The sequence below is a fragment of the Clinocottus analis genome, unplaced genomic scaffold (assembly GCF_023055335.1).
Source record: "Clinocottus analis isolate CAN_PGR_092001 unplaced genomic scaffold, fCliAna1.0.p SCAF_14, whole genome shotgun sequence".
Classification (NCBI taxonomy): Eukaryota; Metazoa; Chordata; class Actinopteri; order Perciformes; family Cottidae; genus Clinocottus; species Clinocottus analis.
The window spans coordinates 1,836,589-1,853,767 of NW_027175865.1; the positions used below are offsets into that span (position 1 = coordinate 1,836,589).

The 17,179-nt window shown below is 47.6% G+C and overlaps 2 protein-coding genes across 5 annotated transcripts in view; both read left to right on the top strand.

Annotated features, from left to right (window-relative positions):
* The window catches only part of erf (Ets2 repressor factor), a 33,216-nt gene extending 25,670 nt beyond the window's left edge, over positions 1 to 7,546 (top strand). For both annotated transcript variants that reach the window (XM_068575744.1, XM_068575745.1), the window contains exons 4-5: positions 2,285 to 3,174; positions 3,278 to 7,546. In XM_068575744.1, the coding sequence (XP_068431845.1) occupies positions 2,285 to 3,174; positions 3,278 to 3,940 (1,553 nt within the window). In that variant the 3' untranslated portion in view covers positions 3,941 to 7,546. The remainder of the gene's footprint in view (positions 1 to 2,284; positions 3,175 to 3,277) is intronic.
* A 1,175-nt stretch (positions 7,547 to 8,721) lies between these two features.
* cica (capicua transcriptional repressor a) overlaps positions 8,722 to 17,179 on the top strand; it is a 36,666-nt gene continuing 28,208 nt past the window's right edge. Inside the window, exons 1-2 of one of the 3 annotated variants that reach the window (XM_068574991.1) lie at positions 8,722 to 8,859; positions 9,558 to 9,823. The gene's annotated coding sequence lies outside the window, so the exon portion shown is untranslated. Of the gene's footprint in view, positions 8,860 to 9,557; positions 9,824 to 15,259; positions 15,421 to 17,179 lie in introns of those variants that run through there. The other 2 variants (XM_068574992.1, XM_068574990.1) reach the window with 2 other exon arrangements.

Here is a 17,179-nt window from a genome sequence, read left to right on the forward strand (position 1 = left end):
ATCGAAGGGACGAAAATAACCGCTGAACATGGCGGTCGGCGTTGACGCGTTTCACGCGCTAGTCGCGTCAGGAAACTCGCGGTTCGGTTCGCGTCACAGACCTATGGAAGCCCATTCCCGTCACAAAAAAATAAATTAGCACCAAAAAACTAAAATAAAAAATTAGGACCCCCCAAAAAAAAAAAGAGCCCCCCCCCCCCCCTTTTTTTTTTGAAATAAGCAACGAGAAAAAAAAAGGCGATTTATTTTATTTTTTTTAGTCCTAGTTGAATTTTTTTTTTTTTTTTTTTTTTTTAGGTGGCGGAAATGGGCTTCCATATTTTTGGGGTCGTCACAGTTTCCATGAAATAATGTATTGCTTAGATGTTTTTTAGTTATTTTCCTCAACGAAAAAGAAACAAAAAAAGCCGATTATTTATTTTTTGGGGTCCCAATTAGTTTTTTTGGGGTGTAAATGGGCTTCCATACAGATCAGATCAGCGCAAAAGAAAAAAAAGGCATTAAACAAAACTTTTAGAGATCCCTTATCCCAATTTTGTAGCCGCCAATACGAACTATCGATCATTGATCATGTCTATAGATACGGATGCCTTTGTTGTTGGGCTATTGCAGCTGGTCTACAAGTTGCAGAAGTTATTTTCAACCGCTCTGAAATTTCTGTGAAGCACCAAAAATAGTTTTACTTTGTAAGGAAATGAAGTAGTTTGAATGATTTATTACACGCTGCTTCTCGAGCTGGTGTCAACAGCTCATAATTCATCTCTTAACATCTATTTATGATGTGATAACATCTCCTTCAAGCGCGAGTAAACGCAACGAGGCCGCTAACGGCGCGACCACGATTCAGCCGCTCGGTAGTCTCCTGTCTTTTTAAAAGTTATTCACCAACTTATTTCATATTAAAATCGAAGATTAAGACGTCAAAAGTCTTTCGCTCGTGTCGACCACAGATTTTTTGGTCTCCAGACGTCATAACTTTGAGATGAGGCAACCAGAAGTGGCGTAAATCATTTCCTGGTTTCACGACTCGTATCAAGCATGTTGACCCCGGAGAAGGATCGATCAGATGCCATCCTAGCAGGAGTACAAATCATATCCACAAACAGATTTTGCGCGTGCGTGTCTGTGTGCATGTATATCTGCCACGTCCCAGATCATCCCTCCCCTCTCATCCCTCCTTCTGAGGTCGTCTCCCGTTCTGCTCGCGGCCACCCAGAGTAAACACGGCCCATATGGCAGCGATGGACGCCGGGTGACATAAGTGCGGCACGAAGCTTCAATTATAGCCTCCGTGTGATGTGGCCCACACGCATGACATGTTGTGATATGACTGGTTTTCGTACGGCGGGTTCACACACACACACATGCCCACGTCAATCTGGATTGATGGGCACACACACACACACACACACACACACTGACACATGTCTGTGAGACACATGCACGCACACTCGGCGGTACTGGAAAAAAAACAAAAAAAAACACAGAGGAACCCAACCCATGTTTATGATGGCAGTAAGAGCGACTTTTCCAATATTTAATTCTGGCAAGTGCGCAGATGCCAAGAATTTATTGCAGTGCCACAGTCTCCCTGGCAGGAGGGAGGGAGGGATGGAGGGAGGGGGGGATGGAGGGTTGAAAGAGAAGGGAACTTGTGGCTTTGAGTAACCCAGTGTTTTCTTTCGGCGTGCCTGTGACTGTGAGTAAACTAGTTTGAGTTATGGAAGACCCGCTCTCATTAGATACTTTGCCTTTTCTCCTCAGTTTAACCTTTTTGGAAACCCATTTTAAGACCCAGCATGCCCCATTCAGACAGTCTTTTGGCATAAAATGCGTGAAATTTCTCATTTTTTATCTGAACGAGACAGTTTTTTGACTGAAGCTCCTTCTTAACAGGCCAAGACTTTGTTTTACTGTGATTTTTGTTGCAGATCCTGATCCTTTAGGTCCTAATCTTTCCAAAAAGGTGTCTTCTTGACACTCCAGGAAGCTTTTTTGGGGAATCTGTCTCACATCATGCTGGATGTTCATAGTTACTATCAAAATATCTTTTACAAGTGCAGATATACATTGTTTCCCTAGACTTTGCTGAACAAATACATGCAATAAACACAAATATTGGAATTAATTTGGGGCTCCTACAATGAGTCAAGCACAGGGAACACCATGTCTATCCCGTAAAAAACAGTTTTCAACGGGTTAAAGGGCCAGTTCGCCTGCTTTCTTTTTCCATCCTCCTGTAATTCATCGGCCCCTCCCCCTCTCTTTTTCCCCTCTTTCCCAGGCCGCGTCCCTCAGAGCGCCCCCCCGGTGCCGACCGGCGGCAGCCACTTCCGCTTCCCCTCCTCCACGCCGTCGGAGGTCCTCTCCTCCAGCGAGGAGCTGCGCAGCCCGGGCATGTTCAGCGGCGTGGCCCGCCGCATGGCCCGCGGCTCCGTGAGCGACTGCAGCGACGGCACCTCCACCAACTCCGAGCTGGAGGAGGCCGTCGGGGCCGACGAGCGGGGGGCCGGGCCCGACCGGGCCTACAGGGGCCTGCTGCCGCCCCGTCTGCCGCACGAGTCCCTCTTCAGGATCTACCCCAACCCGGGGCTGTCCCGACACGGCCCCAGGGTCCACACGGATTCGCTGTCTCCGTTCCCCGTGTCCCCGCTGCCCGGCCCCGGGGGTCTCCTGGCGCCGAATCTGTCCCCGGCCCTGCCCATGACCCCGACCCCGCACATGCCCTACACCCCGTCCCCCTCCATGTCCTCTCCCATGTTGGGTTCCCACTTCTCCTTCAACCCGGAGGACATGAAGCACTACCTGCAGGCCCACACCCAGTCCGTCTACAACTACCACCTCAGCCCCCGGGCCTTCCTCCACTACCCGAGCATCATCATCCCCCAGCCCCACCGCCCCCAGCTGGAGAAGCCGGCCGCCCACCACCTGCACGGCCCGCCGCTGCCGCCGCTCTCCCATTCGCTGGGCCACCAGCCTGGAGGCGGGGAGGACGGGCCGCCGCATCCCTCGCCGTTCAAGTTCAAGCTGCAGCCGCCGCCGCTCGGGCGCAAGCAGAGGGAGTCCGGGAGCTCGCTGGCCTCGGCGTCCTCTTCCTTCAGCCAGTCCTCGTCATTCACGGGGTCCAGTCAGATGCTCAACGCCGCCCTGGCCGCGGGGCCTCCGAAGATCAAGGTGAGACACACACACACACACACACACACACGAGTTACGTGAGTAACATTGAGCCGGAGTCGTAAACGAAGCGTCACCCTGTAAAACATTCTTCCCCGTCCAGGTGGAGCCCATATCCGACATCGAGTCGGACGAAGAGGTGGAGGTGACCGACATCAGCGAGGACGACGACCTCGATCAGAACGACCGGGACGACGAGGGCGACATCTTCGCGCCTCACCTTCGGCACCGTCACCACCACCAGCTCAACAACCATCCCCGAGCCAACGGCACCGGGAGCGGCTTCCCCGCGGCGCCGCACCCCGAAGACGACCCCGATGACGACGACGTCTTCAAGACCCCCGCCACACCGACCACCACCACCACCTCCTCCGGTGGCGGCGCCGTCAGCGGCCCGGCCGTCCCGCACCCGGTCCTCCTGAAGAGCGAGCCGGGTCAGCCGGCTCCCATCAGCCCCGGCGGCACGCTCTGCATCCCGCTGAAGCTGCGCTTCAAGCGCCGCTGGAGCGAGGACCAGAAGATGGAGGCGGACTGCGAGCGGGACGAGGCGGAGGACAAGAAAGTGAGGGCCGAGGGAGAGGAGGACCGGGAGGGGAGGAGAGAGAGGACGGGAGAGGTGGCGAACGGGGGAGGAGGAGGAGCAGGAGGAGCAGGAGGAGGAGTCATCTTGGGGTTGATGCTGCCGCCGCCTCCCACCCAACGCAGAGCGAGCTCTGAGCTGCAGAGGGCCACAGCACAGCTGTCTCTGGAAAACACTGGCTGCTGAGCATCATGTGTGTACACGCCACACACACACACACACAGACACACACACACACACACACAAAACACACAGCTCTCTTGAGTCTACAAACGTAACTAGTTTTAGACCATAATGCCTTGTGGCTTCTCGGCGGCACCGATCGGGTTTCGTGTGCTTTTTTTTTTTAGCTGCACAGAGTTCACAGTAACTGAAAGGTGTTCACGGGAACACACACGTGTCGTATGTGTAGGGAACAACTGACCTCACAGCCCCGCCAGCTCCTTGAATTCCTCCAACACAAAACCCGTATGTTTCCCGTGCGTAATGTGAAGAACAAGATGGCGGTTCTCTCACTGATTGCAGCGACACCCAATGAGAACAGAGATGTGTGACCTCCCTTTGCGCCCCGTCAAAACACCAACACAGCAGTATTGTTTCTTGTGACCGACAACACTTGGAGATACCCCCCCCCCCCGCCTCAGAGCCCAGTTAGATCCTCCATGTCGGGGTCAACTCGCATCACACCTGTGCCCGGATAGTGCTTTTTTTTTGGGTATTCTCACCTGAAAATGGTGAGTCCTCCTCCTCTTCCTCGTCCCAGCACATTGGTGCTCCCCATAACAGACACAGATCCTTAAAAAAAACACTTCTAACAGGCCTGATGGAGATTACAGGAGTGCCTCTCGGTTCGCAAGATGGAGGGCAGTGAGGAGGAGGAGGAGGAAGAGGAGAAACAAAGAACTCTGACCTCGCTGCGATGGATCTCTCGGACTGAAGAGGGCGATTTTAAGAAAAGCTCTCCAATCACCGGCCTTTTCTCCAGGAAAACGACTCGTTCAGTGGGACAAAGACACCAGACGTGGAGGAGAGGGAGGGGAGTCTTGAGGACGATCAAACTGAGCTCACAGGGAGATTGCGGCGAGAGAGAGAAAAAAAATGACCTCTCGACCTCACGTGCCAGCAGATGGACGTCGGTTCTCTCGCTGTACAGGACTCGGCGTGAACAGACGGATCTCTCTCTCTCTCTCTCTCTCTCTCTCTCTCCTTTTTCCTCATCGCTTTGTCGAGGAAGCGGCGACGAGGAGGAAGGCTGTAATTACAGACGCACTTGATTCTGTATGCGCTCGCTCGGCGGACCCAAAGCTGACGTACAAAAAAAACACACAAACGGATGCAGAGGGCGACTCGGCCTCCAGCTGGTCCTCTCTCTCTCTCTCTCTCTCTCTCTCTCTCTCTCTCTCTCTCTCTCTCTCTCTCTCTCTCTCTGAGGTTTTTTTGGAGCTTTGAGGTATTTTTTTGTTTGTTTTTGACTCGCGGATCAACAGCTCTCTTCTGCATTCCCCCTACTTTTCTTTTTTTTGTCTTTTTTTTTGGTAAAAGACTGTATTCTTTCTGTCAAAGGAGGCGGACACAGGACAGTATTTTAGGGCATTCACAGTGATTGGCGGATAACCCGATGTGTTCACGGCATTCTGTTTGAGAAGCAAAGTTCAGAGCAAACTAGTCTGTCTGAGGGGGAGATAGAGGGAGGGAAGGGGGGAGGAGGGGTGTAGTCATGGGTGAGTCGGGGTTAAACTCAGGCAAACGTTCACTGAGACGTCTCAGTGAAAAAAAACATCTATTTTCATGCCGTTTTACTCAAAGTTAAGAAAGACACGGCGGCCATTTAACGAACAATTCCAAATAAGATTGTGCCTTTTTTAATAAGCCAACAAGAGTTTTATCACATTACCCCCGAAACACACACACACACACACACACACACACACACACACACACACACACACACACACACACACACACACACGCAGTACCGCCATGCCTTCTGTTTTTTGTAAAAGAGAGATACAGAATAATTAAATCTACACATATATATATTTTATTCAAATAGATATTGAATTCAAATATTATATTTCAATATTGGTCATTTGATACAAATCAGGAAAGTCCTACTATTTTTTAGAGGTAAAGAGATGTATATATTCTGCGGGCATGTTATCACCAGTATCATTCAGCCTCTGCCTTCTCACCCTTGCCTTCTCTTGACCGTCGAGCTGCAGCGACAAAGGCCGCCGGCACCAGAGTTTTATATTTATATTGTACAATTTCGCTCTTTTCCTTTTCTTGTAAAACAGTTATTGTGTATTCGGGGGGACTTAATGGAGGGGGGTCTTACCTGAAGACACCTGAAGCATTTAGCCGCCATCGTTTGCCCCCCTCCACCTTTGAAAACGGGGAGCCCGACCGCCGGCCCGGACGACGATTCTGATTGGACGACGGCGGGTTTTTTTGTTTCCAGCTGTGCGTGACCTCACGGAGGCCAGCTGACGATACGAACGGACTTTGGTTCGAGCGTGGACTCTGGACTCAGGCGGCTTTGTGTTGCTGGTCTGAACCCTACACAGACACACACACACACACACACACACACACACACACACACCCGTGTCCTGGTTACAGTGAGGCTTTACTGTGGCGAGAATAAAGAGAAACATGACATCACATGTGACATCAGACACCCCCACAGTCTCTCCGGAGTAGACGACAAACCATAGAAACTACACACACAGACACACACACACACACACACACACACACACACACACACACACACACAGAGGAAATGGCATCATAAAACCTCTGAGTAGAGAGAGGGACTTCCCGTAGCCGAATTCCCATAGCTCATTCTGCCCGGTGTGTGTGTGTTTGTGTGTGTGTGTGTGTGCGCGCGCAAATGTATGTGTGGTTGTCATGGTTACACCCTCACACACACAAACACACACGCACGCACCCGGGTTATTAAGTCCCTCTTTTTTTTTTTCTCGTCCATATTGTCCAACTAACTCCAGTCTCGTGTGTGTGTATTTTATTTTGAAATAATTTTCTTCACCACACACACACACACACACGTTTAAACCCCTCTTACATCTGTCATTTTTAACTGGCTTTGTGTTTTACGTCGTCTGCATTAATTGTCAGCGGCGTCCAACAACGCGAGCGGGTCGCCGGCTTTTCCCCCCGACGGGTCGATGTTTTCTCTCCGCTCACGTTGTCGTTTTTTCCTTTCCTGTATTTTTTGCTGACATATTACTGTTACTCTTGTAATTCTATTATTAACATGACTGTTTTTTTTATTATTCTGAACCCTCCTGCCATGGCCCCGCCCCTCTCTCTCTCTCTCTCTCCCTCTCTCTCTCTCTCTCTCGCTCTCTCTCTCTTGTTCCAGTAGTCTCTCTCATGAACTTCAGTGTCTTTTATTTTGTATTCCTTTTTATTTTATTTTGTATTTTATAACCACGTTACCATGAACAAGAGGAGGGTCACGTAATCCCCTCATGATATATACAGCGGGGGCGGGAAAGAAACCGTTTTTTTTATGTTGTACATATATACTTTTCTTCCCCTTTTGGCGGATTCTGTAAGAAAAAAAAGCTTTGTACTGTTTAACCATTGTATTATTTGAAATGTCCTCTTTCTCATGGTCGCCGTCTGTCCTCTGGCGTCCACCTCGACCGGGAGCTGTGACGCCAGAGGACAGACGGAGACCTTTTTCCTGTTTTTATCACGGAGGAACCGCCTGTACTCGAGTTTCTCTTCTGTCTGTTCCTCTTCATTTGTAATTAAACAATAATCAGGGTTCATTAAAAAAAAAAGGTTAAAAAAAACAACTGGATGTCAGCTTCTGTTTCATTTGTTCCCTTTCTACTTTGTTCATGTCCTGCACTTTTCTTTATGTTTTAAATACACGCAGATTTTAAATGATTAAACCAGTTTATAACCCAATTATGTTAGAGAAACCTCGACTTAAAGGACTCGGTTCTGACTTGGAGAGATTCAGGAGCAATGTCTGATTCTTCCTGTGATGATGAGAGAAATCTTCTGTTTTTGAAAGAATGATCCGTTAACTTTGAATCAATATTGTTTCATATTTTCTACCAGATCTGAACCGTGTGGCTGATGTTCAGCAGCAGATTTAAAAGGCTTGTGATTTGACGTAGTCTGTATTAGTGTTGGTTTCTACACACACACACAATCCTTGTGAACTTTTATGACGCCTCGGCAACACGCCCACCTGGTGCTTTCACTTCCGCTGAAATGGAAGTTTTAATTACCAGACTGGCGAATCTTTTCCAGACACGATGCGCTTCATCTCATTGCTTTGATCCAACCCACTGATGATGGATATTACTATTTTTTTTTTAAATTGAATATCTTAAAATGTCTTTTAGAAGGGTTTCAATTAAACCTTTTTTTGCCTTATTGATAAAGTAAACTAATCGTTTGGTCTATAAAATGCAGTGGTAGTCGTGAAAGATCGCCATCACAACTTCCCCAGAAGGCAAGATGATGTCTGGAAATAGCTCGTTTAGTCCAACCAACAGTAAAACCTCCCAAAACCTTTAGTTTACGATCACAGAAGGATACAAAAACCAGCACATCTTCCCATTTTTGAGAGGCGGCGACCAGAAAGTTGTAGCTTAAAAGTGTCTTAAATGATTTATCTATTGTGAAATTTGCAGCCAGCTCATGACTCATGACTATCTATACATACACACCCAAGTCCTGTGTACATTTTAATACGTTTGATATGGTTATGCATTAAGTCTACTGTATTTCCCACTTTTCTGAGCTTTTTCCAGTGCCTCATGGTCATCACATGGACAGATTTGGACCAAAACCCTCCGTTTGATTTCTCCATGGTGTCTCTCTGAAACTCTGGCTCCCCATGCTGTCGGTTTCTGGTAGTGTGTCTTCTACCTCCAGCTCTGGGGAAACTCTCGCGAGACTTGGGTTAGCGCGTAAAAAGCCGTTAAACCATAATGGCTCGATAATTGAGAGTTAGACTGAAGTTTGTTGACATGAAAATGCAAACACTCATTATGTCTAGACTGATCTGTTCGATCTGGAAACTTGTCAAGAGGGACAACAATCCGTTCTGGAAGGTAATGAAGAGAAAATCTCGCAGTATTTTACCACAGTGTGTGTACTTTTAGCCGAGATCTTTAATTAGCATCAATACAGAGTGTGGTAGGTCAACTGAGAAGAAGCTATTTTATGGGGAAAAAAGAACACTGCTGCTTTACTTTTTTATTTTACAAACAATATAACTTTAACAAACTGCACACATAATGATATCAAGCCATTGTTTTACACTAAATTGTAATTGTTGAATAAAACAGCTCTTAAACTTGCTAGCTAGGAAGCTAGCTAGCTAGCAGGCGGTTAGCTGAGCATGGAAACAATTGTCCTTAAAGCTCAAATAAGATATATCTTTTTTTAAATATATTTGCAACGACAGACACTAAAGCAGTGGCAAAATATAACTAAGCACATTTAATCGGGTATTTTACTAAAGTACAGTTTTGAAGTAATTTCTTCTCATCTCTCTTTCTATTTAAAACTTCTTTTCTCCACTGTCTATTTGCCAGCTTTAGTTACAAGTTATTTTTTATAAATTAACATGTATAAATTATAAGTATAAGTTAATCGCTGGCAGAAAGGTGTTCATGGTGCAGCAGTTTGACCCATGACTGACCACCTTCACAGTCTCTCTGTGTTCTCAAAGTCCTGTTAATCATTCCAGTATTTGGTTCATGTCTCTGACCAACACCCCCTCTCCTCCTTGCAATCTGATTTGAAGCATTCACCGGCTGCTGATCTCAACAGGGGCCGGGCCGTGTTACTCGGCGGCTGATTGACGGGCTGTTTGGCCTCCAGCCGAGAGGGGATTGTTGTCTGGCTGTGGGACGGGGTCAGAGGTCACAGTCCGCGGAGGCCGAGACAGAAACCAGATCACAACAGAAGGCTAATTATCATGCATTGCTGCTGGGCTCCTGCTGGGACCTCGTCTTCACTGTCGCCAGCAGGTACCGGTGAAAGCGGTGGACCTCCAACATTCAAAACGTGGTGAGACACATGATCAATGCATCATTTCTTATTATGTACCGATATTATGTGGTGTATATGAGTGTGAAGGGTTAGGGTTATCATAATCTGGTAAAAATAAAATACTTACTGAAGAAATCTTGTTTTAATAAACAAGTATTTTGTCACTATATTAGCGTTTGGTCTGAAAAATAACCATCTGTAGCAACTTTTTTTTAGGCTCCTGTGATTGTCATATGGAAAAATGTGATCTTAAATAAGTGATATCCCTCTCTTCTCCCTGTTTCCTGGTGTGGTAATGCATGTGGTGTGGGCATGAAGAACTAACCTTTTATTGCGTTGTTTTTCTTTCCATGTTTCCCACATTGATTAGATGTCTCACTCTCGCACGCACGGCTGTTAAAACACGATAATAAACCCAGTGAAGACATAATTAATGTTGAGTTGATGGTAAAAAACAATATATGTAAATCTAAACACCAGAATAAAGTCTCATAGTTGTCTCTGCGCATGAGCAGGTCGTCAGGATTACATGCTGACGCTCGGGCTGCAGGCCTGCGAGGGTATTTCTGGAGACGGATTGTCCATCGCGGCGGATCAGCAGAGCGGCAGAGAGAACTCCTCGCTAATAAATAAGAATTACACTTCAATCAATCTGGAAATCAAAACCAAGACTCAAAATAACATTTCGAGAGAACAAAATAGTCTCCTGTGTTCTTATTACAAACAAACCTTACACTGTTATAGAATTCACATGATGATTAAAAAGATTTGCCACCTTTATGGGGTGCAAACTGGCTACAAACTTAAAACTGAGCTCTCCACTCATTTATCTGTGGAAGCTGATGCATGCATGTGTCCAGTATATCAATCTATGACTCAATTATAGATCAATATTATGGGTTTACAGGTCAGTGCAGTTCAGCGTGAGGACACAGCGCCCTCTACTGCGCAACAGAGGTAGAAATGTTCATCTTCATGAGTAGAAATATCAAATGTAATGTTTTGTCGTATAGGAGAAATAAGTAAACTTAGGTGAGAGGAAATGGGTGTCTTGTTACTTGAGTGACAGCGTGACAGTGACATCAGACCACACAGGAAGTGGCCGTTAGTTTCATGAACATTGTTAATTAATTTTTTTCACATGCAAATTGACAGTGATGTCAAAGGGCACGAGAGTCACATACACACACACACACACACACAGCAGCTACGAGGAACAACACAACACCAACAGTCAGCTCATGTTGTGTATATTGCAGGAGACACAACCCCACAGGTCAGAATAACACAAAGAAAAGAGGTCTTGTTCTGGCCGAGCTGGGAAGCTCATTATTTCTGCATCGGCACACGTCTTCTTGCGAGAGCCTTTCACTGTATATTGGTTTATTTATTTTTTTTCAAGCTGTTAATTATTGAAAACGTCTTTTAGCCACACAGTGTGAGATGGCGGTGTTAGTGATTTCCATCTCGCCACGATTAGACTGGCCAATAATCAGCTGTCACATCTGCTTGGAGGCCGAAGGCAAAGGCAGCTGAGGAATGACAAATATGTATAAAGTACTGGCATCAGTGTCCTGGTTGGAAAAAGCTGCAGTGCAGTGGTCACAGTGGTGTCCATGAAAGAAACCAGACTATGAAAGTCACGCGGTGTCCTTTTTTTTTATTGACCCTCTTTATGACCGCTGCCCTTAAAAATATTCTCTATCCAGACGAGTAAATGCGCTTCAAACGTTGAATTAAAGCTTAAACCGGCATCAAGGTTTCTGCCCTTCTTTTACCCTGCGAAAAAAAGTTAGTTTTTTCAGTTTTCTGGGGGAAAAGTTGTTCCTGATCCGACGTGAGGACAGATGATGTCATATGTCTACGGATCATAAAGCCCTCTGAGGCAAATTTGTGATTCTTGGCTATACAAAATTAAACTAAATTGATTTGAATCAAAATGTCGGGTTCAAGTTGTCAAACTCTACATTTTAGCCGTGACTCCGCCGTGTCAGAGCAGCGGGTGTTTCAGTTTAACGAGTGACCGTGTCAACCGGTGACTCGGGTCGATTGCATCGGGGCAACTCACTAAATGGTCCGCGCAGATAATAAACACAGAGGAGCCTGTGTTTAAAATGGCCTGAAGGCTTTTTTACGAGGAAACCTTCGTGTTCTGTTGGTGTTTTCAACAGCTGCCGTGATGACAAGAGTCAGTGAAACGCCGGCTAATGTGTCCTAGCAGCGGATCTGGAAAAAGCCCTTTGTTCAGGTTGCGTCCGCGACCTTTGGTGGTTAATGCTGCACAGCTTCTGCGTGTGCACGCTAACTTACGCCATCGTACAAACAGTAGAAGGGTTTATATGATCCACGTCGTCGTGAGCCAGGACGTGCATGGCTGTCTCCTTAGCAAGTCACATGTAAACGGATGGATGGGTGGAATGAACACAGGACTTTACCCAGGAGGCCCGCTGTAGAAATGGACTTATATTCAGGTGGATTCAGACCACAGTTCACCTGTGCGGTCTGTGCGGACACCTCTCAAACACCACGGTGAACTCTGGTAGCTTGCAATTCCTTTTGGTGGTTCTTTGAGTCATATTTTTTTGATTGGCGTAATTCAATAGTTCCATATAAATGTGGCCCAACACAGGGTTGGTGTGGCTGTAGCGGACGAGAGGCGCTTGTCCGCTGAACCCATCTCCAAATCCACGACGCCCAGTCGAACTTCTGCGCGTCCTTTTCCCTCAGATGTATGAATTTGCCGTCACTCGCTGGTTCTGTGGCTTTCGACCGTGTAAGCTACTCGTGTGAATTTGTGGAAATGAATACCTGACGTGCCTTTCTGTTTACTGTAGACAATTGATAGTATTTGCATACAACATTTTTTTTTGGGCAACAATCTAACACCAGAAAGATATATAAATATATATACATAACATGTTTTTTGTAATGCCTGTCAATGAGTGACTGCACACTCATCTCAGGTTTCATTGTTGGCAGCAGGTGCCGGCTGTTAAATCCACTGTGCATACACTCAACCTCAACAAGACGAGTGGAGCTGCGACTCATCCGGTCCATCGCTCACTCCCCATTTGTTCTTTTTCTTTTTTTTTTAACACACACTCTTGAATTAGAGAGTGTTAAGAGTGCTGGGTCAGGTACAGAGCAGGGGTCCCTGGAGCTGTTTAGCAGTTAAGTGGCCATAATGCATTTAGTGTAAAGTGACTGGGATTGAAGGGGAGGGCGGGGGGGGCTTATCGCGGCTCTCCGCCTCGTTCTTAGAAAGTGCTCAGAGGTGCTAATGCCAGCCAGATTTGTGGCACTCATTCACAAACTGCTTGACTTCCGCAGCTCTCTGTCTACCTCTCTGGCCCATTTCGCTCTCTAACTCTCTCTCTCGCTCTCTTCCTGTCTTTCATATCTTTACTCAACATCTTTCTCTCGTCGACCTTTTATCACCACAGTCTCCCAACACCTCGCCACCCTAAAGCTCGCCCACAAGGATTTCAGTCTCGGGTCCCTTTTCATGTTTCATTCGGCTGGCGCGTTGCGAAACCAAACACCCCTCGAAGTTGTGTGTGTGTGTGTGTGTGTGTGTGTGCGTGTGCGCCGCGCTCGCCCTACATTTTGTCGACTGCGTGCTCGTCTACAGTGAGTGAGCTGTAAGGAGGCAGACATAGACTGCAGTGCTTCACTACGAGGGGTGTGGGAGATGTCTGGAGATCTCACTCACTCTGCACTTGCATGATGTCTGCACGCCCGTTTGCGGTGCTTTCTCACAGATGTGAGTCAGAAGTCGCTCATGTTACGGTCATATGCAGAAATGCATATGACCTTGTGTGTGTGTGTGTGTGTGTGCAGAAGGGTCGTCTGTGCATTCATGTGCAAACTGAATACTATAATATACCCGCACTGTACTTTGTTGTATGTGCAACAGTGCATGTCTGTATGTTTGCATGCTCTAAAAGGTTGTATGGTAAACACAAAAGCGTGTGTGTGTGTGTGATGGCGCTGGGCGCAGTGTGTGCGTGCGAGCTCCTGCACACGTACAGCTTATGTAACACCAAGGCATGTTATAACTCCACTGTGCCTGCTATCCTGCTGTGTGTGTGTGTGTGTGTGTGTGTGTGTGTGTGTGTGTGTGTGTGTTGGCTTGTACGCGTTCGCCCTATTTTGTGTGTGACTATGGCAAGTGTACCCACTTGCGTGTGTGTGTGTGTGTGTGTGTATGTGTGTGTCAGACTGCATTGCCGCAACCAGCCAGCTCTGTATCATCATGAACCAAACTCGCCATCTGTGCCTGGAAGCTATAGAAACAGGGACACACACTGCTACACAGCAATCCACACACCATTAGTGTCTAGTGGAATAGCAGCGGAGTGTGTGTGTGTGTCTGAGCACTCACCTCAGCCTGTTTGCATGTTTGTCTAGTGTTCTTCCTCAGTGTGTTAAGCCCGCACCTGCTCGTGCACGTGTGTGGTGCGTGCGCAGGGAAGGCCCAGGGTGTATGTGGGTCACTCTCTTAGGACCCGTAATCCCACGTTTGGACCAAACTTACTCACTGGGGTTTCACTCTTCCTGTTTGGCCAGGCTGATGGCAACAAGCATTAATGACCTCACCGCAGCATTCGGTCATTGGCCTGCAGACTCGGAGCCTCTCGGCCAATCGCACGCCGCTGCGGTGACGTATGGCCAGCCAGCGGCCGTTCTGATTGGCTGGGGGGGCGGGACTAAGGACGCCGCGCTCTTCGGAGCGTCTTCTGATTAGCTGGGAGGGAGGGGAAGAAGCGAGTCGGGGAGTTTGCGAGAGGGGATGGAGAGGGAGAGAGAAAGCATGAGAATTTGGGAGTTGGTGTTCTCTGCGGTTCCCCTGAAACTACACTCAACCTGTGGATCACAGTGGAGACGCTGCTGTCATGCATGCAGACCAACACATAGCGCACAGACAGGGGTCTCCTTCTTAAAGCTGCGATGTCAACGTGGGAGCTGTAGTAGTTATAATACGTGAGACTGTTTGTGACGTGACATATCGATCTATATATTCAATGTAAAAATGTCACGTCGGTGTGTGTTAGTCTACCGAAACAAGTCCAACCCGTTTCAAAGAAAAAGCAAAGGCAGATAGAAAGCGTCTCCTCGGTCAAAGCCCGTTTGTAGACAAATGATGAGGGGATGAAAAGAAGGTAGGAAGAAAGAAAGAGAGCCCGTCCTGCGTGCCCGACAAAGTCGCAGACATGCCCACATAGGAGCCACATTGGCCGCCGCAGCCTCGCTTTCCCAACAGCTGTTCTGTGTTTTCCCACACTGCGATTGGCCACCGCTCGCCGTCGATCAAATTTACTTTGACGCGGGGCCCCGCCCCCGATCCCCTTTCGCGGGATCCCATTGGCTACTGTACGCGTTCGTGCCTCGCGATTGGCCGCGCGGGGTGGTTGTCAAGGCTTCGGGGCTTCATTCACCATTTTGCGACTGTAGTGTAGAATGTACAGGGGCAGTAGTTTTTTCCTCCTTTTAAGTTGCTTTGCCGGAGAAACATGGATCGCCGCTAATTGGCAGCTGCGGACAACCGGCCGACCTGCCCTATTTTACCCGGCGGACTCAACAGAGAACCACACTGGGGTGCTATATTAGCTCTGGTGAGTATTAGCTGCCCACAAATCTTTCTCCTGCAGCACTGCAGTGGGGCTTGTTGTGCTCTCTCTCCGTAGCCGCTAACGCTGGCCGTGTTTACCGTGGCTATAGTCCGTATTAGCGGTTGGAGCTGAGCACCATGTCCCTCCGGTATCTGGGTTTAAAAAAAAAAACCCACAGAGTGAAGCGGAGGGCGGATTGTGTGTCTTGTGCGAGGAGGAGAAAGGAGGAAAAAAAAAGGGAGCGGTGCCGATACACATAGTGAGCTTGAAACTTTTCCACTAGAAATAAATTCAACGCCATAACTGCCGTCGGACTTCCTAGAACAACTGTTATTCCCCCTGCGTGGTATCGAAACCTTTCTAAAAGTCGCTTGTCATTCCCTCCTCCGCTGTCTTAGTTGCATATTTTCTTCCTCTTTTTCTTCTTCTTCTTCTCTCGTCCACGACTCAACGTGGCTGTTTGAATTAACGTATTTTGTCAAGGGGGGCTCGAGGGCCTTCTCCTGGTGGACTACTTCGTGGCCACATATTGACACTTTCCCCCTTCTCGTGTCTCGCTCGCAAATAACGCGGACGACGACGACGACCGAGGGTCGCCGCAAAGTTGCCCGGCTTCGTCCTCGCTACCCTTTCGGGCGACTGTCACTTTCGGATGGGCCCCAACAACAAAAAAAAGACGGCCGACTTTGTCCGCTGTTTTTTTGGTGCCGTTTGCGTTGTGACCGTGGAGCGGAGCGACAAAGTTAACGCGTCCATCTGTTTTGGCGACATGGCATGACAATGCGGGGACTACGGGCCGTATTACGCGATATTAAAGTGGGTTAATGTGCCCGTTAAACCGGTTATTTCCCGGTGACAGTGAGTTGAGGATTTCCAAGCGGCCTTGTGTGTGTGTGTGCGTGTGTGTGTGTGTAGTTGAGGCCTGGTCGCCGCACGCCACGGCCTGCTGTGTTGTGGAGTACAAACTGGTAGTACTCGCGGTACTACGAGGGCTTGACACATACACGGTACTATATAAACCAGAGGTGATGACATCACCTCCTGTAGTTTTATTACCTGTGCTGTGCACCTTGTGTGGAGAAGTTAACGGCTGTTATCTTGCTCTGTGAATACATGTATACACCCCTGGCCTCTCAGTAAAAAAAAAAAAAAGGACTGTAGTTATCGTGTTATACACTTTTAAAGAGGTGCTCTGACCAAACTTTTGAATACAGTTGGGCTTCGGGGTCAGTTAATGCACCGTATAACACATGATTTAGCATCTCCACGGGAAGTTAAAGCGCTCCATAAAGGGCCGAAAGGTCTGGCACATATGAGTGAATTACAGGGAATGTATGGCGAGGTTGTCAAAATAAAAAGTATGTTGGGTATATGCACTTTTTTAGCAGAAAGTTGAAGTGAACTGACTTTATGCTCAATGTTATAACCCGTTGCCTTTCGCTGAAGCTGATATTACTTTGTCATAGCCTAGTTGCGTTTTTAAAAGGCAGCAGTTAAAGTTTTTGTCACCAACACGTGACTTGCATCGGCTCCATGTTGCCTCTCCCATTTATATATATATATATATATATATATATATATATATATATATATATATATATATATATATATATGTATGTTTAAGAGAAGGGAAACCCCGTTTCTGCAAACACGATACGACTGAACTGTCCAATCCGAGAGGACCCGATGAGCAGATAGTGCTCTGCTGTGATCGTGAAACATAGGAGGCCCACTATAGCTCCCATATGGGGCTTCCTTGCTC